Source organism: Tursiops truncatus, chromosome 2, assembly GCF_011762595.2.
Source record: "Tursiops truncatus isolate mTurTru1 chromosome 2, mTurTru1.mat.Y, whole genome shotgun sequence".
NCBI lineage: Eukaryota > Metazoa > Chordata > Mammalia > Artiodactyla > Delphinidae > Tursiops > Tursiops truncatus.
In genome coordinates, this window is record NC_047035.1 from 99,833,198 (window position 1) to 99,856,225 (window position 23,028).

Genomic DNA, 23,028 nt, shown 5'->3' on the forward strand with positions numbered 1-23,028 from the left:
CAGTACTGCCAGGAGCCTTGCTTACATGCTTTGTACCTACTTATGTGGAATCAACTCTTTTCATACTCTGGGAGGGTGTGTGATTTGGGGGACATCTTGTAACTATTGCCAGCCATCTTTAAGAATTAATCTGCTTTTATTAGCTCACCCCCATGTTTTCTAACTGATCATGACTAAGAAATAACACAATTTTACATTCTGGAATCACTTTTCTTTTTTTGTCTTGTTTAACTTTCTGGTAGTTTATATACTTTTCCTCTGCATTAACATAAATTAGTATTTTTTAGGCCCCTAAAAATGGAGGTTACATGGCCATTATTACAAAGTAACCACAGAAATATCAGTTTATCAGCAATTCTATATTGCCATTTAGAATTTGTAAGGTCACTTTCCTCTCAAAAATATTTAATTTTCATCATTTCATTTATTTTTCTGCAGAGAGTAAAACTGGTCTAGTAAACATAAATACCATTCCAGGAACTCCACAGAACATTCAAATTAAATTTTTGATGTAATGGATTTTTGTGGGCATTTACTAGAGGTCACCATCCTAATTCCAAGTTTTAAATATGATGTTACTTTCTCTCCTAGCATTTAAAGGAGAAGAGTCAGCATACTTTTTTTGTAAAAGGCCAGACAGTAAATATTTTCAGCTTTGCAGGCTATATGGTCTCTGGCACAACTACTTACCTCTGATTTGGTAACATGAAAGCAGCCATAGCTGTTATGAAAACAAATCGGTGTGGCTGTGTTTTAATAAAACTTTATTTATAAAAAAGAGCCTCCTTTACTAGTAAAACAAAATAAATAAATAACAGGACCAGATTTGGCTCACAGGCATACTTTACCAATCCCTGATTTAGAACAAAATTAGCTTCCCAGTGCAGGAAATGAGAGTTAGCAAGTTTTGTTTTTTGGGGGGTTTTTTTGTTTTTGGGGGGTTTTTTCTTTTCTTTTTCTTGGAGCCTATAACTTTTTGCTTATTTTGTTTTAATGAGTAGTTTGGGAGTTCTGTTGAAGTAGTTGGAATATTTGAGGTGAGCCAGAATGCACTGGGAGTAGAAGAATAAGAGTTGATGGCAGGATAAAAGTAATACAGAGAGCTCTGCTCTCAGCCTTCAGTGCTATCAAGGTAACTTGTGGTGTGAAGTCTACATGGGCAGGTTAACCAAAATAGTCTCCTTGATCAAGGAAATAGCTTTGTTGCTGAAAACATTTCTCTACGTTATTTTCAGTTATAACAAGATTATGCTAGTAAGATCATCTACAGCTGATCTACTGATTTGTAGATCCATCTTCTTATAGATGAAATAATTACTATTTTTTCGTTATTCCAGAAAACAATTTTTATATTTCACACAAAGGTAATAAGACTACCACCTGCCAAAAATATTAATAGGAGTCAATATCAAAAGACTTATTTGACTGTTGTTTCTTTTAACTGAACAAACTTGACTAGCATCAAAGGTTAGGATTAAATGAGGTTTCAACCACAGAAAGCTTTTAACATATTTTAGCTATCTAATATACACAAAAATTAAATTTCCTGGGCTTCACTGCTGGCGCAGTGGTTGAGAGTCTGCCTGCCGATACAGGGGACACGGGTTTGTGCCCTGGTCCGGGAGGATCCCCCATGCTGTAGAGTGGCTAGGCCCGTGAGCCATGGCCACTGAGCCTGCGCGTCCAGAGCCTGTGCTCCACAACGGGAAAGGCCACAACAGTGAGAGGCCCGCGTACCGCAAAAAAAAAAATTAGATTTCCTGAAGATTATTATATCAGAAAAAGAGACTAGGAAGTGGGTAATTACTACTCCTTCTCATATAATTAGTGTAGCCAGCCTGCCCTAGTTTTAACATTTGCTCTTACTTTTGAATAGGGTTAACATTTTCATTTACTTAATTTCCTACTCCCTTTCAATATTTTGGATAGTTCTCCATATTTTCTTAATGCAAATTAAAACTTAAGGCTTTATCAGACACTATTATTAGGATGTGATTGATGTATCATTTAAATTTTAAAACACAAAATCAGGATTTTTAAAACTATTGAAATGTCAGCATTGGACAGACTATAGTTTTGCTCCCATTTATTTAATGTAAGAATAAACTCGGAATAAACTGCTGACAGCAAAAAAATAATGTTATTAAATGGAAAACTGAAAAGGAATGAGACTCATTAATTTCATTTAGGCATTACAAAGAGGTTTCAGCAATATAAAGTTATTGTACATCATATCAGTTTATGGCTGTAATATCTAAAATACCGAGGCCTGGTGAGATAGCTCTGTAATAGCACTTTTATCCTTAACACAAAGTGCTCAGTTATTGTTCAGACAGTGATTTCAACTTCAAACTAAGTTAGATTAGAAGCTTTTGTGTTAATGGAAGGCTGATGCAAATCTTTAAAAGTTTCTCATTTATGATACAGGATAAAATTATATCCAGGAGGTCTTTTGATTTCTTTGTTACAAGTCCTGAGGAAATTTAACTCAGGCATGTCTTTTGTGGGGGGGTGAGCGGGAGGGATTGCTTGGGTTTTTTGTTGTTTAAGCTATGGTTGGAGATGTGTGTCTTGTATGAGAGCAAATAATGTTCAGTTGTAGAACTTAAAGCGACCTTATATAATGATTTAAAATATAAATCATGTCTGTTTTCTAAATCCTAAAGCAGTTAGAGAAACTATATTTTTCCTAGTTCTAAAAGATTTAAGATTCATTTATTAAAGACTAACAGGCAAATAGAGTAATATTTTATTCAAAATTTTAGCACTTTTTGTCACTTTATCAGAGTAAATTTGGAATCATTTTAACCTTATATTTAGACAGTAATTTTGTTAGTATAGGTTTGTATACAGTAGAAATGGTATGTGTAGGTTTCCGCTAAACTGAAGGAGTTTATTTTTTAACTGTATTTTACTTTTTCTAACCAATTTTTTTCCCAAATGGGCAACTTAAATTTTTTAAAATTTTGTTAAAACCACATTATAGTGCTTCTAAAGGGTTTTGATACAATTTTTTTAACTCAAAATTGTTTAACTGTCAAGTTTTTTTAAGCCTGAAATCCATACAGATTATATATTTATGGAAATATTATTCAAAAGGAATCATAACAACTGGAATTCTTCCAAGTTTTAGCATAAAACCCTCTTTGGGTAAAACAAAATATTTACAGTACATAAAGATCCTTTATTCAGTCTGTAGATTAATAGTGATTAATTTAAATCATTAGTACTCAGTGAATAGTACAAATTGAACAAATTATTAGAATAGAATTCAAAATCAGCGAGGAGTTCATACTGAGTAGTTTTCAGTCTATCCCTTAATTCACAAGACCTCTTATTCATCAACTAATTAGATTTAACATTTTTCCATTGTGGGTGTTGAAGCCATTGGCCAAGTTAAATGAAAACAAGTCCCTTGTTGGATGCTCCCACAAAAATAAGGCCATAGGTAGATTGTAAAGATTCAGAATGCAAGATGATGTCATTTAATGGAATGGGCCGTTTATTCTGAAACGGAGCTCTTCATAATTGAAATTTAGAGCATAGCAGGCCTAGGGGTTTTCCTTCCCCTGCTAGTCCCCCAATAGAAGCATTCTGTCAGCTGTATGCTAACGAGATGAACAATTAAACAAGGTCCTATCTGGCTGGCCTCACAGGCTCTGAGCTCAGACAAAGAACTGTTTATACACCTGTTACGTGTGTGGACAGAGCCATTTGAATGGGTAACTTCAGATTAAAGGAAGGACATGGGAGCCAGGGTGAGCAAGGGTTAAAGAAAACTGTAAGAACTGTGAACATCAAATTCTCCAGAAAATATATGAGGGCCATTTGCAAGGGGAATCAAGTTACAAAGAAAAAGTTCCTGCTAACTTCATTAACATGAAAAACTCCAGACTTGAAACTTTTTGCTAGTCTGATGCCATTTTTAAAAGGCTTAATTTTGTTCAAGGTTGGTGTGAGAAAATACTTAGTTTGTAGTATTCTATAAAGACAAAGATATTCACTGACATTTTATATCGCAAAACAAATTGAGCAACCTTTCTGATTTTCCTTCAGGGAAAAGCAAAATCCTTAAGATCTATTGTTTAGATAATGATCCTTTGTCTGCCAAGCCTTTCATCAGAAAAGAGGTGATAGAACATTTTTATTAGTCGAGATTCAGAAAAATCAAAGAATTATTTATACTCATGAAATAAAAGAATAAGAATTTCACAGATGCATCATCACTTATCAATCAAATGAGTGAAATTCAGTTTGTTACTGTTCAACAGTATTATCGGACAGAGCTATAAAATGGGTTTCAGAGGTACAATATATAGTAAATAAACGTATGTTTAAAAGTTTAAGTTTTAGGGCTTCCCTGGTGGTGCAGTGGTTAAGGACCTGCCTGCCAATGCAGGGGACACAGGTTCGAGCCCTGGCCCAGGAGGATCCCACATGCCACGGAACAACTAAACCTGTGTGCCACAACTACAGAGCCTGCGCTCTAGAGCCCTCAATCCACAACTACTGAGCCCACGTGCCACAGCTACTGAAGCCTACGTGCCTAGAGCCCGTGCTCCACAGCAAGAGAAGCCACGACAATAAGAAGCCTGCACACCGCAACAAAGAGTAGCTCCCGCTCACCCCAACTAGAGAAAGCCCGCACACAGCAACGAAGACCCAAAGCAGCCAATAAATAAATAAATAAATTTTATTTTTTTTTAAAAAAAAAAAGTTTAAATTTTAAAAAGCTATTTATTTTTCATTTACTTGGTGTGATAGCTCAAAATACTAGATAAGAGCAAAATTGGCATATATTACCAAACATCGTGGGAAGTTTTAAGTCCACATTATAAACACAGACATAAAAATCTTAGCTTTGGGGCTTCCCTGGTGGCGCAGTGGTTGAGAATCTGCCTGTTAATGCAGGGGACACGGGTTCGAGCCCTGGTCTGGGAGGATCCCACATGCCGCGGAGCAACTAGGCCCATGAGCCACAACTACTGAGCCTGTGCGTCTGGATCCTGTGCTCCGCAAAAAGAGAGGCCGCAATAGTGAGAGGCCTGCGCACCGCGATGAAGAGTGGCCCCCGCTTGCCACAACTAGAGAAAGCCCTCGCACAGAAATGAAGACCCAACACAGCAAAAATAAATTAATAAACTCCTACCCCCAACATCATCTTACCAAAAAAAAAAAAAAAAACTCTTAGCTTTTACTTTATCCTGCAGTGATTTCCTCAGCCAGTCAAAATTATTCTAGTAATATATTATCTTTAAAATAGGCCTAGACTCCTAAGGTCCCAAAGAATTTGTAACTATTTGTTGTATTTTACCCTATCTATTTTTATAAAATGCAATTTTTGAACTGACCTTCCTCTCAGATCATTAGATCATTGAGTAGTTCATAGCTAGCAAGAAAGCACCCTATGTGTTATGAATAAACATGACCAGGATTCCCTAGAGATAGGATATCATAAACTATTTTAAAAACAATTTCCTCTCTCGGGCTTCCCTGGTGGTGCAGTGGTTGAGAGTCCACCTGCCGATGCAGGGGACACGGGTTCGTGCCCCGGTCCGGGAAGATCCCACATGCCGCGGAGCGGCTGGGCACGTGAGCCATGGCCGCTGAGCCTGCGCGTCCGGAGCCTGTGCTCCGCAACGGGAGAGGCCACAACAGTGAGAGGCCCACATACTGCAAAAAATAAAAATAAAAAAATAATAATAATTTCCTCTCTCGGGCTTCCCTGGTGGCGCAGTGGTTGAGAGTCCGCCTGCCGATGCAGAGGACATGGGTTCGTGTCCCGGTCTGGGAAGATCCCACATGCCACAGAGCGGCTGGGCCCGTGAGCCATGGCCGCTGAGCCTGCGCGTCCGGAGCCTGTGCTCCGCAACGGGAGAGGCCACAACAGTGAGAGGCCCGCGTACCGCAAAAAAATAAAATAATTTCCTCTCTCGAATGTAATTTTCATAGTCCACTTCTTCACTTGGTGTTAGATTCAGTTCTTCAGATTTTTCTCAAGATTTTTTACTGGGGGCGGGTTGCGGTTCAGGGCAGAAGTAAAGGTTAAGGGTCTAAGGGAAAATTTCCAAAATGGTAATGGAATAGAAGGCTGTCTTGATTTCTGTGGTCCCTTCCCAGCTTTAAGATTTTATGATTCTAATGCATGATGAAATTGTGTGGTTTAGAAAAAGGGTATGGTCAATGCTTGATCATCCAGGGGAGTAGTGACACAGCTAATTCTCAGCAATGACTAATCCTCAGATAATTTAAAAAGTAGCTATGGAATACATTGAATGGGTTTTTCAAAACTACATTAAAGATAAGAATAAAGGTAGAGGTCAGACATTTCTTAAAAAGTTGGGTGGAAGACCTGGTATGTTCTAATCAGATCCACTACCAATAGCCTGCATTGCCTGAAACTTTGCTTTGGTTTCTTTTGTTTGGCTCACAGGAAACCAAAGGATAAACTTGCATAGGGGTATTTATACCTCTTAGGGTAAAATCCATACAAAGTCATGAAAGATAAAAGCTATATTAATTACTCAAGAGGGATTCAAAGCATGGCATTTTACTGGGATTGAAGGATTTGTTGAAAAACAGTGGTTCTCATGTATAACTCCAGGCAATAAACCTATTTAATTAAAGGATTAATCTTCTAATTGCCACATCTGCTGTTGTTCTAATAAAAAAAAAACTGGTTCATTTGTAACCAGTTTTTCTAAAAATACTGCAGTAGCTAAAAACACTTGGTAGTGTTTGCATGCCTTCTCAGTTCAAGTTAACTGTGACTTGTCTAAATCTGATTAAAACTGAGAATAAAAATGTATGGCATTTTTGTTGCCTGGCAATGTAGAACTTTTATTTTAAGTTATTTTAATTTTGTATTGCTTTTGCTGCTCTTAAAATTTTTGAGGAGAAGCAATTAGAGGAAGAAAAAACAAGACACTGTGTGTAAGAAAAGGATATGCTAAAGTATAGATAAATAATATTACTTGGAACAAAGCAGTATTTTGCTAAATGCAAATTCATGGATACTTTAACATTTTTAGGTAGTATATGGAATAGGTTTTTAGATTGATTGATACACAATAGAGGCTATAATATGTAGTGCTGTATGGATTATAGAGTGCTTTTTGTCTATTAGCTCATTTGCTTCTCACAGCAACCCTCTGTGGGATATAAAATTTGAAAGCTGGAATTTTTTTAAATATTTTTATTCAGAAACAGTACTACTGTCGAGTCTTTTACAATCCAAAAACCAGAAAAGTGGCATCCAAAAAATGTTGCTAAATTTAGATGCGTGATAGCTGTTTTCTCTATTAAACCCAGTGAAAGAATTTGAACAGTTACTGCACCATGAACATTTTTATTTATTTTTTTTAACTTTAGGTCGGAACTCATCGAGAAGACTCTGTCAGTCTCAATGGCAATCATTCAGTCCTGTCTAGTACGGTCACTGCTTCAAGCACAGACTTGAACCATAAAACACAAGAAAATTATAGAGGTAACTATATAATTCATTTACAGCAGTAGTGCATACAGAGGTATCATTTTGGAGTACTGTCACCTTCTTCACAGTCAGATTGACATCTGTGAATCAAAAGTCATCTTAGGGGCTTCCCTGGTGGCGCAGTGGTTGGGGTCCGCCTGCCGATGCAGGGGACGCGGGTTCGTGCCCCGGTCTGGGAGGATCCCACGTGCCGCAGAGCGGCTGGGCCCGTGGGCCATGGCCCCTGAGCCTGCGCATCCGGAGCCTGTGCTCCGCGGCGGGAGAGGCCACAACAGTGAGAGGCCCACGTACAGAAAAAAAAAAAAAAAGTCATCTTAGGTGGTAGAATTCCAAATAGTAGTAGTACTACTGCGTGAATATACAGGGTCAATATTTAGGGTTCCAATTGGTCCATTTAGCTGGGCCAATTACAGATATTTATTGATGTATGGAACCCTGTGCAAACTGTTGTTCAGTGTTCACTGGTCATCTTCTTACCAGCTCCTGCATCTGTCCTCTTTCTTTTTTTTTTTTTTTTTCTTTTTTGGCTGCACCGTGTGGCATGTGGGATCTTAGTTCTTTGACCAGGGATTGAACCCGCACCCCCTTCAGTAGAAGTGCAGAGTCTTAACCACTGGACTGCCAGGGAAGTCCCTGTCCTGTCTCTTTCTAAATCACTTCCCCTCGTGGCTGAGTCTTCATTGTCCCTAGAGGAATTGAGAAAGACATTTCTGAGTATGTTTAGAGCTCTGAGTGATAGTAGCTGTTGTTTAGAAGATTATAATTTAATTGGGGAGACAGACAATTCTTATAAAAAGCAAATTGTTGTCAATGTTATAACAGACCTTATAAATAAGTACAAATATATAGGTGGTATTAAGACCACCAAGATAAAGTTTTCCCAGTTGTATTTAACCATGATGCCTGTTTTATTGTGTTTGTCCAGGAAAATGTTAAAGCTTATTTCGTTTAACTTGACAGCATCTTAGAAGTTTTTAAAATGCATCATGTTTCTGATTGTTAAATGTGCCTGATTGTTAAATGTGCCTGAATTGTTAAATGTGCCTGAAAATGAGCATTGGACTCACCATCAGGGTCAGGCTTGTTTTTTTTTAAATACAGGTGCTTTAAAAAGCAATTTTTTCTAAGGTTTGTGGACGTGCTTTTTCCAGCTCTGAATAGTTTACTTTTTTACATCTTCAGATTTCTATAGTAGCTCTATAACAACTAAGGATATTTACCATCAAGAAAGCTTTTTACTGTCTTAATTCTAATTCATAAATGAGTCTGGACATTTATTCTGTTTCTTTGCCTCTTTGTTAGGTGGCTTGCAAAGTCAGTCTGGAACTGTTGTTCCAACAGAAATCAAGACTGAAAACAAAGAGAAAGATGAAAACCTTCATGAACCTCCTTCATCAGATGACATGAAATCAGATGATGAATCCTCCCAAAAAGATATCAAAGTTTCATCTAGAGGCAGAACAAGGTATTTGTTAGCATCCAGGTGTTAAATTTCACTCATTTGCCATGGGTGAAGATACTTGGAAAATTGAAGTGTATCATGCATTTAAGTGTCAGCTGTGTTCTAGATACTGTGTTGGGACTTTTATGTGTTGTCTCATTTAATCCTCATAGCATCCATAAAAGGGAGGTGTATGAAGCTGACTCTAAGTTTATGTTTTCCATGTTTCCCACAATATTTTAGGGTCTACATATAAAAAAGAATTACTTCTCTCCCATCAATGCTTATAGTCTGTAAGACAGCTAGAGAACAAAATAGCTAAAACAAGTTAAATTGTACAAGTGTAGGTATTTAGATATAACCCATCAGTAAATATTCAAATACATTATTTTAAGGCTAAGTATATGGTAAGACTCTTGTATGATTTAAACCAGGGGCTGGCAAGCTATGGCCCATGGGCCATATCTAGTTCATTGCCTGTTTTTATAAATAAAGTTTTTTTGGAACACCACTACACCCCATTCATCTACATATTGTCTGTGGCTGCTCTCACAGTGCAGTGGCAGATTTGTGTAGTTGCAACATAGGTTGGATGACCCACAAAGCCGAAAATATTTACTTTCTGGCTCTTTATAGAAGATATTTGCAACTTACGTTTTAAACAATACTTTGAAAAGAGTATGGAAAAGGAAGTACTCCACATGCGTTGATGTTGTCGGGGAAGGTTTTCTAGAAACTGGACTTGACTTTGCTTTGAAATATGGATATTGACACATAATACATTAGTTTCAAATTATTTCCAGATTCTTCCATCAGATTTTTCTTCTAGTTCTACATTAAAAGTAGGTAATTTGATATATTCGTGGTACATCCTATTTCTTGGTATATATCCATTTATCAGTAGTATATATATATCACGTATAGATATTTATATTTAAAACATTGTTCTTTGTATTAAATTATGGTACAAAGGAAATTACAAACTAAAAGAACCAGGATAGTCCTTTCTGTCAGTCTCATACTTAAAAGTTGTCCTTTTGCATTTGACATTCTCACTATTTTCAGTAGTTGACATTTCTCTTGAGGAAAATTAAATCTTAAGGTCCTAATACTATCATTTTAATATGCATTGTACTCAGTTGTGCAAGGGCATGAAGAAATAAAAATTGAGTCAGGGAATCCAGAGTCCACTCCTTTGAGGAATCTTAATTCTTTCATAGTTTCATTATTCAAGTAGAACTTTAAGGGAAATAATTTGCATCTCTCCTCATCATTCATCCTTTCATTATATAGGTCAGCAAACTTCGTGTGTAAAGGGCCAGATAGTAAATATTTTAGTCTTTGTGGGTCATACAGTCTCTGTTGCAACTGTTGAACATTGCCACTGCATCATGAAAGCAGCCAAAGACAGTACATAAACAGGTGGGTGTGGCTCTTCCAATAAAATTTTATTTACAAAAACAGGTAGCTGGCTTATGGGCCAGTTTGCTGAGCACTGTTATAGGTCATCAGAAATTGAGAAGGCAGTATAATGGGTTAATAATAACAATACTTAGTAGTTAATAATAGTAAATTTAAAACACAGCCTTTGGACAAAATAAGGCTAACCTTGGTTTGAATCATGGCTTCATCACATTTTGCCAAGTAACCTTGGCAAGTTATTAAACTCTCTGAGGTTTGGTTCTGTCTTAACAGGAGACTTTCTGTTTAGGATTCTTGTGGGAATAAACTGAAAATTATGCATATAAAGCCCTTTTCACACTGTCTCACATGCAGTAAACATCAGTAAAGGTACTGTGGTAACTTATGATGATAATAATTTTAGATATGTGCTCTTGATTTCTTCCATGAAGCACTAACCTGGATTCTTGTCACTACCCTGCCACTCATTAGCCTTGTAATCCTAGGGAGGTTACTGATCTTACAGTGGTTCTCAACCCTGCTGCACAGACTCCTGAAACATTTTAGAAATACAGGTGCCTGGCCCCTGAACCCGAGCTCCCTGTATCAGCATCTCTGGCAGTGGGACCTTTGAAAGCTATATTTTATAAGTGCTCTTGAAGATTCTAGTGAGTGGCCACCTTTGGAAACCTTTGGGCTAGATGATCTGTAAAGGTTTCTTTGAAGTCAAAGAGCTAGTGATTCTCTATTATCAAAAGAATACTTTTATGAAATTCTTGACAATTGGCTAGTAAAAATCTGTTGTCCACTTGTGTTTTTTTTAAGATTTATTATTTATTTATTTTATTTATTTTGGGGTGCATCCTGTCTTAGTTGCGGCATGCGGGATCTTTTGTTGCAGCACACGGGCATCTCTCTACTCGTGGTGTGCGGGTTTTCTCTCTCTAGTTGTGGTCAGAGCAGGCTTCAGAGCGTGTGGGCTCTGTAGTTGTGGCGTGTGGGCTTAGTTGCCCTGTGGCATGTGGGAATCTTAGTTCCCTCACCAGGGATCGAACCCACATCCCTTGCATTGAAAGGCGGATTCTTTACCACTGGACAGGGAAGTCCCTCTACTTGTTTTTTTTTTTTTTTTCTTTGTTTGTTTGTTTTGCGGTACGCGGGCCTCTCACTGTTGTGGGCTCTCCCGGTGCGGAGCACAGCCTCCGGAAGCGCAGGCTCAGCGGCCATGGCCCACGGGCCTAGCCACTCCGCAACATGTGGGATCTTCCCGGACCGGGGCACGAACCCGTGTCCCCTGCATCGGCAGGCGGACTCTCAACCACTGCGCCACCAGGGAAGCCCGCTCTACTTGTTCTTTATTAGAGTACTCAAGGTATTAGAGGTGAAGCACCAATTCTTTGTGCACATTTTTTTCCAGGTTCTAAGAGGCCCTGCTCAGTAATTTATTTCTGAAATATAAATAGAATTTTCTAGAAGTTATTCCAAAGCATTTTTCTCAGATATTCTTTTCTGATTAATTAGTCTGTTTTCATTACAGAAATTTGAAAATTACAGAAAAGCACACACAAAAATCACAAGAAACTCCGCTACCCAGAATTAACTACAGTTTACTTTTCAAGGAATATCTTTTTCCATAAATACAGTTTAAATTGGAGATAAACTGGATAAAAGTTTTATAATTTCAACTTTTTTAGTTTAACAGTGTGTTTTAAACCTTTTCATCTATCTGTGTTTTCTCCAACATGTTTTTTTCTTGTTGTTTCTGTTTTTAGGCAGCTTTATTGAGGTTTAATTCAAATATAATAAAATACACCAATTTTAAGTGTACAGTTTTGGTCCTTTGACATATGTATACAGTTATATACATTAATAATGTAGAATATTTCTGCCACCCTGAAAAGTTTCCTCATGCCAATTTATAACCAGTCCTCTTCTCCCATCTTCTGGCAAACGTTGATCTGCTTTCTGTTACCATACTTTTGTCTTTTCTAGAAGTTCCTGTAAATGGGATCATACAATATGTAGTCTTTTGTGTTTGGCATCTTTTACCTAGCATAATCTACAGCTTGATATTTAGAGGGTACATAGTAGACCATTATCTGGATGTACTGTGATTTATTTAACCCATCTCCTAATATTGGACTCCCATTTGTTCTGAAGTAAATAATTCTGTGATCAACTTCTTTACCTAAATTTCTATGAACATCTCTAATTATATCCTTTGGATGAATTTCTAAAGTTGGAATTGCTGATCAAGAGATGATGAACATTTTAAGGCTTTGGATTCATTTTGCCAATTTGTCCTTCAAAAAAGTTGTTCCAGTTCACCCGTGTTTTAAAATCACCACTGATGATGATATTTCTTCCAGAACAAAAAGTATAGTCATTTTCTGAGATACTTCTCTCATTCCACATCTTAAGCTTTTCTTCCTCCTCCTCACCAGGGGACTGCCAGAATATATTTAAGAACATAAGCAAACTGTAATACATTACTATAATAGTACAGTGTTTCTCAAACCTTAATGTACATATGAATCTTGTTAAAATGCAGCTTCTGATTCAGTAGGTTTGTAGCAGAACCTGAGATTCTGTTTCTAACGGTAATGTAACACTGTTTTTACAGTAATGTAAAAAGTAAAGTTTTTAAGCAGTAATGCTGATGCTGCTGATCACATCTAGAAGAGCAGGGTGCTACAATATGTGGTCATTCAAATTATGTTTATGAAGAGTTTCACTAGTAGTGTGGAGAAGTCTTTATGCTGTAATGTGCAATGAAAATGCATTTAGAAATGTACGTGGGGGACTTCCCTGGTGGCGCAGTGGTTAAGAATCTGCCTGCCAATGCAGAGGACATGGGTTCAAGCCCTGGTCCGGGAAGATCCCACATGCAGCAGAGCAGCTAAGCCCGTGTGCCACAACTACTGAGCCTGCACTCTAGAGCCCACGAGCCACAACTACTGAGCCCGTGTGCCACAACTACTGAAGCCCACACACCTAGAGCCCATGCTCCACAACAAGAGAAGCCACGACAATGAGAAGCCTGCACACCGCAACGAAGAGTAGCCCCCCACTTGCCGCAACTAGAGAAAGCCCGCGCGCAGCAATGAAGACCCAACACAGCCAAAAATAAATAAATAAATTTATTTTTTTTAAATGTATGTGGTATAATTTCAACTATATATATTTGCATTGAGGAAGGACTGGAAAGAAATATACAATAATGTTAAGTGTAGCTATTACTACCATTTGGTAAAATTTATAGGTCATTTTTATTTTTATAATTTTTAATTTTGTACAATAAGCATATCTTACTTTACAGCGAACCTAATAGACATTGTTGTTACTTTGCCTTCCAGCAGTACTAATGAAGATGAGGATTTGAACCCAGAACAGAAGATAGAAAGGGAGAAGGAAAGGCGGATGGCCAACAATGCCAGAGAACGCTTGCGTGTGCGCGATATTAATGAGGCATTCAAAGAGCTTGGTCGAATGTGTCAGCTTCATTTAAAGAGTGAAAAACCCCAGACAAAACTCCTCATTCTTCATCAGGCCGTGGCAGTCATCCTTAGTCTAGAACAGCAAGTCAGAGGTAAGTAGGTTCAGCAGAGATATGTAACTGTTCTGCTTCCAGTGAGTAGACATTTCTGTGTCCACTTGCTTTTCTGCTTGGTCAGGTTGTTTGTAGGTGCTCCTAGTACTTCTGCTACCACATCATCCGTATCAGGTTTTTCTCTATTATTCTCTCGCCTCTGTCTCATTATATAGGTCAATATCTGTAGGCTCAGTGCTTCCCAGAAACCAGTAGAGAGTAACCCTATGAAACAATGCAGTGAACAGCCAGCCTCCTGCTCAGCATTAGTGCTTTGTGCCTCTCGTTGACTCTGGTCTCCCACGCTCTTGTATTTACCTGCCTACACCTGTCCTCCAACCTGCTCCTTCCTGTCTTCCCTACTTCTCCGTAGTCAGTTTCTTGCCTGCTTTACCCGGGGCATCTGTGAGGCCCTGATGGTTAACAGAATGCCTGGTCATGGCCCCTCCTGGCTTTGCCCCCTATGAATGTTGTTTATACCCATGTCAATAAGGTGTCAGAGTTTCTTTGTTGATTCCTGATAAGGAATGCCATGAGGTTCTTGGGTTAATATGCACTGGCATGCCTGTGTGTCCCTAAGGACAAAAGTGTGGTTCATACAGACTTATCCACTGCTGACTGAGACAGCTCTCCCAACTGTTTTATTTTGATGGAATCTTTTTTTTTTTTTTTTTTTTTTTGGCCACACAGTGCAGGTTGTGAGATCTCAGTTCCCCAGCCAGCGATTGAACCTGGGCCATGGCAGTGAAAGCCCGGAACCCTAACCATTAGGCCGCCAGGGAACTCCCTTGATGGAACCTTGAAGAAGCTTTGAAACTTCATTTTTTGAACAAAGTGTTTATTGTACACCTCCTCTGTCCCAGTCAGCTATGTTCTAGACCCTGGATTATCAATTAATACAGGCTTCTAGCCTTTGAGAGGTTCTATCATCAAGCTTGCTTTTTTGAATATACTTATATATCTTCTTATTCAAAGTTACGAATGCCTCATCCTAAGCCTTTTTGCAAAGAATTTATAGATGTGGCCTTTGATTCCAGACCCCATCTCTAACCTCCCTTCATTGAGAGCAACTTTGTCTTCCTTATTTATTGGGTATTTATATAATATTTTATTTAAAGAAAGTTGGAAAAGAAAAAAAGAGTATGAGTGGACAGATGCTTGACAACTGCGACAAGGACCCTTAGCACTGATCATAGAAGGAATACTGTTTCTAAGGAAACCAGAGTTAGAGAACTTGAACACATTTTCAGAAAAACATAACACTAGTAATTAATTCATCTATTCATTTCCCTCCAGTGTTTTTAATGAATAAAAATGATGAATAGATAAAACACTTACCACTAAAACCAGATACTGCTCCTGCTGTCTTAAAGCCCTTGAAGTACCTGTAAAGCGTAAATGTTAATGAAACCTGATCAAGAAGTTACAGACTTGGGACTTCCCTGGCAGTCTAGTGGTTAAGACTCGGCGCTTCCACTGCCGATGGCACAGGTTCGATCCCTGATCAGGGAACTAAGATCCTGCATGCCATGTGGCGTGGCCAAAAAAAAATTTTTAATAATAATAAAATATATTTTTTAAAAAAGTTATAGACTCCCTTGTGATATTCATAAAGACAGTCTGATAGTTGCCACTCATCTGTGGCAGGAGCATTTGTCCCTTGAGCTTTCACTATCTCCTGTCACTTTACGAAATGTTTTTGTTCAATTATGTCTGACATTCAGTGGCCAAGTATATTCATCCTGCTCCTCAGCAGCCCAATATATTTTCTACCCTGACGCTACCAAGCCTTTTGTTGTCAAGACTGTTGCCTCCATCAGCACTGTGAAAGTTTTACTGTCGGGACAACAGTGGTGCCAGAACTTACTCTTGTACAGCACCTTTCCTTCCCACAGTTCGTTAGAGCTAGAATAAAGTCATTTGTGTTCTTAAAAATCTTATTTTTTAAAATCAGAGGTCCTACTCTCAGATCCAAGCCATCAAAAATGAGAAATACCTCTGTTTGAAAAAAAGTTATAAACTCCATCATGCCTGGGTGGATCTTATTCATTCATTTGTAAGATTTCATTTTGTCATGATTCCATGCAAGCACCTAGAATAGAAAAGCTGAGTCTGAAAGAGGATCTAACATCTAGGCTTATCCAGCTACCTACTAACTTTCTGATCATTGTTATGGGTACTGACTTTTTCACACTATTCTGGAAAGCTCTATATAAGGAGCCATTGACTGATCAGAATGAACAAAACTTAAATACACTGAACTGTAACTTCATTAGGGACTGCTTTAATATTCATAAAAGCCTGCCTTCTTCGCACCCGCAAACTCTGGGCTTCAAAGCCCAGAGCCTTTATTTTACAGCTTAATGTAAAAGCCGTGGGGTCCATGTAAGACTCCTTGAAAGGCTGGCTATCTAACAGAGTTTCGAACCCTTCGTGTAGCCCATAATACCTGTGCCTTGTCTATAGCAGCACCTTCAGAGTTTGGTATAACCACTCTCCTTCCCTGCACTTGATCTCCAGTAGTTTTGAGTTATTTTGGTAACCTGTCCACCTTTGAAAGCCTCTTCATCCCTGCAGGGGCCCTACGCAGCAGCCCCTGGGCCCAACAATTTCTATAAAGACATACATTTTGTTTACATGACCTACTTTGGACATCCTCTGGGCTCTCTGGCCACCCCCTTTGGTTTGGGGTAGTGTTCCAAGACCATGTCTAGCTGTCCACAACCTGTCATCCCTAGACAAGTGGATATACCAGGAGGGCAACCAGGCCTGGGTCTAGCAGTGAGTCCTTGAGAAAAGCAAGAAGTGGCTTCCCTTCCAAGCCTCAGATTTTGCCAGAGCATTTTTGTGCCTTGGTGCTCCACATATCAAATCCCATATGGCCTCTGTCATTGCCAATTTAAGCCTTTCTATTATCGTAACTGTAATTTTACCATTACAGTTTTACTAATCCTCAGCAGATTTCACATATTATCTTCAAGTTTGTCCTCTCAGCTTTACTAAAGATTAAGTTAGTGATCAAACACTTCCTCCTCAAACTCTTTTCACAGGTCAGTTCGATAAACTCATTTGTCTTCTGGTGATAATTTAGGGACAATAGAACTATTAGGATTTTAGTTTACTGGTCTCTTAGTTAGTTCAAAGATAAATAAGCTAGGACAGCGGTTCTCAAATCTGGCTGGTCTCAGAATCACCTGAGGCTTTTCCTTTTCCCAAACAAATTTCCAGACCCTACCCTCAGTACATTTAATTCAGTTGCAATGAGATGGTCAAACATAGTCTTAGCATATTCATTGATAATACACCACTCCTTCCTAAATCTCCACTGAAATGAATAAAAATGGCATTAACCCACAAGGATAGAGGGGAGAGAAGATAATAACAAATAAGAGAGCAAAAGTAGATAGAGAAGTGGTAACTGACTTACTTAGACAGCAGAAATTAAATGGAACAGAGAGGAATACCAGCAAGAAGCAGAACATTTGCCTTACAGGGCCCCTACCCCCTGAAAGCCTCTGGACTTTGGAGGTACTAACTATTGGAAAAAGCAGAAGTCAGGCATCAGACCTGAAAACAGAAAGATTCATTGGAGGTTTGCTATGGAAAGTTGGATCCCTAAGTCTCCTCTGTACTTCATATTGCTTCTGCCCTCTTTTCCCTTCGACCATAGAAGCCAGGAGGATTATTTTTAGCAAAAAGTGAAATCTGAAAGGCTGCAAATCTGAAACACCAAGAGGAGCAGAGAATGAGTGAAGTATGAAGCTGAACAGTGAGACCTGCAGCCCTGTGTCCTGCTTTGTTTTCCTAATGCTGGCAACAAAGTATATTAATTCTATCCTCAAGGAAATGGGATAATTCTTTTCTAAAGAAATTAAAATACTCTAGAGAAAAGACCTCCAGATTTAGGAATTCCTGAGTAATAATTTCTCACTTTTGGATTACCATAGAGTAATAAAGCCCACCAGTTGATGTCTTACTTCTAATATTAAAGGACAGCCAAAGATTTAAGAAAAACCACCATGAAAAAGAGAAATTGAGATCAAACCAAACAAAAAAGAAAGAAGAAAACAGAGACATGCAAAAAGCATTGGGAAACTTTTTTTTTAAATAAAATTAATGCCTTCTAATAAGAGAAAATGTATGCATAAAAGAGAAAGAAGCCATGAAAAAGAAATTCAGATGATATGATAGAAAAAATATAGTAGAGGTTAGCTGATAAAACTGAGAAAAGTCTCATAGAAAGAGATGAAAAATAGGAGAGAAGAACTAAAATTAGGGGGGATCAATCTAGAAGTCCAACATCTGACCAATAGGTTTAGTAGAGTAAGAGCAGAAGAGAGCAAAGGGGATTATCATGGCAATAATACAGGAAATTTACCAGTGCTAAAGAGTACATGTCTCAAGATTGGTAAACTCTAATCTTGTGTTAAGAATAATGATTTTAGGACTTCCCTGGTGGTGCAGTGGTTAAGAATCCGCCTGCCAATGCAGGGGACACAGGTTCGAGCCCTGGTCCAGGAAGATCCCACATGCCGCGGAGCAACTAAGCCCGTGTGCCACAACTACTGAGCCTGCACTCTAGAGCCCACAAGCCACAACTACTGAGCCCACGTGCCACAACTACTGAAGCCCGCATGCCTAGAGCCTTGTGCTCCACAACAAGAGAAGCCACTGCAATGAGAAGCCAGCACACCGCAACAAAGAGTAGCCCCCACTCAACGCAACTAGAGAAAGCCCGCGCACAGCAATGAAGACCCAATGCAGCCAAAAAATTAATTAATTAATTTTTTTTAAAGAATAATGATTTTAATAATTACTTCAAGTTGAAGTGTATCATCATGAAATTTCAGAGCATCCAAGTTAAAAGGAATATCCTAAAGCTTTTAGAGACAAAATTTAAATAGCTCAGAGACAAAGGAACAACATTCAAAATGTCATCAGAGTTCTGAAGAAGTAGTGCTGGATTCCAGGAGACAGTGGAACAATACCTTCAAAATTCTGGGGAAAAATCACTTTCAACCTAGTATTCTATATCTAGCCAGACTATTAATTAAAATGTAAAGATAGGATAAAGATAGTTCAGATATGCAAAGACTTTAAAATTCTACCTCCCATGTACACTTTCTGAGGAAGCATCTGGAACATATGCTTAGGCCAAATGAGGACATAATCAACAAAGACAAAGGCATAGGATTTGGGAAAGAAAGGATCTAACGCATGGGAACAGCAAAAGAAAATCCCATAACGAGAATTACTAGGCCTAGAAAAGAACCAGTTTGCATTGAAAATAGAAGACTGTTAGTTGTGGAAGAAAGGTTTACAGGGAAGGAAGGTGGAATTAATAGATAATATGATGATGTGTTTGAGATTTTAGGAAGAAATATTGAGAGGCATTTGTTAGATCTATTAGAGCATTTCGGGGGGCGGGGGAATTGTCATTACTAACAAATGAAAAGCAAAGCAACTATTAACTACAGGAAAAACAGTCCTATGAACAAGGAAACAATCAATACAAAATTCTTGACTTGCAAGTATGTCCACATAGATATAATAACAAATATTTACCTAATCATAATATTGAAGAAGTGACTGTTGCATTAGCCAAATATTGTGCTATAAACATGTTAAGAAGATGATATTATAGAGAGGCAAGTCCTCAGCCACATACCAGAGGGTAATAGACCCTTAATAGAAATGTAAGAAAGACAGTTGCTTCTTATGCTCCGCACATAATGTCTGACTTCTTCTTACCTCTGTATCAGGCCTTCCTGGCTACTTAACATGTTTGCCATGGCCTGCTCACACAGACCAGGAAGTATGAAGCAACAGCACTAGCTTTTGCTTTTTTGGATCAAAGCTCACTTACTTCACATTTCGTAGAGCTTACTGTAGTATTCTCTTGGTTCTTCCAGCCCTGAGTGTTGTCTGACTCATTGCAGGAGTCTACAAAATCCTGCCTAACTTGAGGTTTTGGTTCTGGTCCTTTCCAGCTATTCTGATCGTGCCTCCTAGAGCCTTAGTAAGATAAGAGCAATGTTCCATTGTAAGAGAAATGTGAGAATGTTTCAATTAGAAAACGTTGAAATCTTTCTCCTCTTTGGATTTCACATGTTAATTTGTGCCCTCTTTTCAGTCTCTCTGGTCATTGTTTGAGACTATTGCCTACACAGTAAAGGAGATATGACACCTAATGAAAGTCAGACTTCTCTTATTTGTTAGAGGTACACAATTCCTTGTTAAGAAAGCAGCTCCTGGGACTTCCCTGGTGGTCCAGTGGTTAAGACTCCGCACTTCCAGCGCAGGGGGCGCAGGTTTGATCCCTGGTTGGACAACTAAGATCCCACATGCCACACGTGGTGTAGCCAAAAAAAAATAAAAAATAAAAGCAGCTCCTAATATTTTTACATAATGATGGACATGCCGATTTCTACTACTAGTTATCCTGATAAATTAAGTAAGAGTGTACCTTCCTTTCTTCATTGCCTCCTCAGAGTTGTATAGGCTTCATGTCTTTTCCTAAATGCAGGGACTTTGATGACGAATGTTGTCATCATGTATGAGTAAAAATAGAGTCAGTAAATTTACCATAATAAAGTCTTTTGTCTACTTTTTTTAAACTCAGAAGTGAACTATAAATGTGTTTTGAAATATGCACATTCAAATATGTTTTTACTTTCCCTGAAAAAGAAAATACATTAAAAAAAATGCTCTACTATGTTGCATTCAGCTTGGGCCATCATTTCAAGAAAATCTAACATGTAAAAAAAATTACAACTTATACAAAATATTGTTTTCATTACAGGCTAAGTTTAAGTGGTCTTTTTATAGTATATTCATTAACACATTTTTAATCAGTTTATAAAAATAAGTGTAACAACTTTTAACTGATACTGTATGTTATAAACTGAAACAAAAAACTATACCAGGAGCTGTCATGGGTTAGATATCTTGTACTTAAAACTCATTTAAAGAAGTTATAACAGGAACTGTAGTTCCTAAGTAGATTTTCATTCAGTGGGTTTTAAGTTCAGTGGATTTTCTTTATCTTTATTTCATATGGTAATATCCCACACTTTAAGCTCCTTTGAAAATGCCCACATCAGAAGTTCCATTCAGTCTTCTCTGCTGTCTCATATACAAAGCAGTAAAGGTTTTTATAACCCTCTCAATCACACCCCCAACTGTAGAAAGAACATCTCAATCATCTCGTTCTGCATGTAAATCAAAGGAGAAAAGCAGGATATACTCAGGCTACCTCTCTTCCTGGAGGGGTTGGCACATTTCCTATAGAGGAATGGCTGAGGGTGTCTCTTAGTTTATCATTTTCTGAACTGGTAGAATTCTAGATAAAGCACAGATGTACCTCTCCAGCACATAGAGAATGTCAGCATTCATAACAGTTCAATGTGTCATATCTTCACAGGACACTGAGGAGATTCGGTAGACTAATAACAGCATTTGCCACAGTGTTTGGATGAAGCAGTAAAAGAACTGCTTTAAGATATTGATGTAGATCAAGTTAAACCCTGGAAAACTAAATCATAAGAAGAAAACACAAAATGGTCAGAAAGAAGTATAAGTTTTAAGGCTCAGTTAATGCTGAGGTTTTATGTAAGCATATCATTGTTGCCTCTGAGGTTATTCATTATGGGAATGGAATTACACAGAGATTGGTAATCCCCACAGAAAGAAAAAATAACAGCCATTTGACCAGTTTAAGACCCAGGAGTCCATGATTCATAACTTCTGTCTAATGATGAAATTATTTTTTCCCTATTTCAGAGAGGAACCTTAACCCCAAAGCAGCCTGCCTTAAGAGAAGGGAAGAAGAAAAAGTTTCTGCCGTATCGGCAGAGCCACCAACCACACTGCCAGGAACCCATCCTGGCCTTAGTGAAACTACCAACCCTATGGGTCATATGTAAACATCAGCCAGGTAAGTATAAGTATGAAAAGAAAGTACAGGGAAGTCCCCTGATTCATCTTAAACTGAGTTAGAACCTTTGAACAGAATTCTCTGGTAGCACAGGTCATGGTAAAGGTCACGTGTAATTTGGAATCCAACAGCTTACCTTTCTGTTACATAGTTAGAGAGCCCGTGTCATTTTATACCAAATTACTGTTCTCTTCAAAATGTGATACTGTCCTTTGATTCATAAAGAACTTTGGGCTCTCATGTTCTGGATCATCATGTATACTCCCTCACATGAATATTATTCTGATCCAAGAAGAAAACAGTGCAATGACTCATCTATCAAAACATACTTTTGCTACCACTCATGGTCCTCATTCCTCTACTCAGAAGTACTTGATGGCATCATCAACCAGTATTCTGTTAACCATCTACCTCTTCTCTATCATGAAATCTTCATGCACAAAGCAGTTATTGCTTGCTTCCATTTGGATCATTAATGGAAGTCTGTAATACGCATGTTCCTTCCCCTGTAAGAATATTAGTTACACCTTGTGGAATCTATTAAAGAATGTAGAGGTATTGTATATGATAGAATCAGAACATCCTTCTCTTGGGAATTTTACTTGTTGAAAGACTGTTCTTTTTATCTTCCTCTTCATGAACTAAACAGTTTGCTTCTTTGTGATTTTTTTTTTTTTAAAACAAAGTGACAACAGTAGTAGGAGGTTGTTGCCCAAGTAATTAGAAAACGTGAACCATCTTTTTCTTAACTATATACTTTCATATTATCTATGAGTTGTAAAGTTAATATTTGGGTGACAGAAATTAATACAGACCATAATTAAATATTTGAGTCAGCAACAAAATATAGCTCGCAGCATGGATTAGGAGTAGAACTGGTAACTTCATTTTTATAATCTGCCTTCAGCAGTGTATAGTTCTTTTCCTAGTTCCATCAGCAGAGTAAAAGCAGTAGTAAAAGTAAATGGATGGGAGGTTTGGAGCAGGAAAAAAATACTGAGTGCAATTTCATTTCGTCAGCTTTGTGGCTATCTCATTTTGAGCTGAAAGTTTGGAATTTGATAGAATATTTTGGAAACTACAAAGATTAGTCAATAACTCACCTTTTCCTGAAGAGATTGATTTCCTACCACCTCTTCATATATCCTTCTTAGGATCAAACTAGACCA

The 23,028-nt window shown here is 38.1% G+C and overlaps 1 protein-coding gene across 19 annotated transcripts in view; it reads left to right on the plus strand.

The window, feature by feature from the left end:
* The window catches only part of TCF12 (transcription factor 12), a 382,195-nt gene that overhangs the window by 355,054 nt on the left and 4,113 nt on the right, over window positions 1-23,028 (plus strand). For 14 of the 19 annotated variants that reach the window (XM_073801056.1, XM_073801058.1, XM_033851719.2 and 11 more), the window contains 4 exons: window positions 7,372-7,486; window positions 8,795-8,957; window positions 13,691-13,923; window positions 21,706-21,859. In XM_073801056.1, the coding sequence (XP_073657157.1) occupies window positions 7,372-7,486; window positions 8,795-8,957; window positions 13,691-13,923; window positions 21,706-21,848 (654 nt within the window). In that variant the 3' untranslated portion in view covers window positions 21,849-21,859. The remainder of the gene's footprint in view (window positions 1-7,371; window positions 7,487-8,794; window positions 8,958-13,690; window positions 13,924-21,705; window positions 21,860-23,028) is intronic. The other 5 variants (XM_033851720.2, XM_033851723.2, XM_033851724.2 and 2 more) reach the window with 1 other exon arrangement.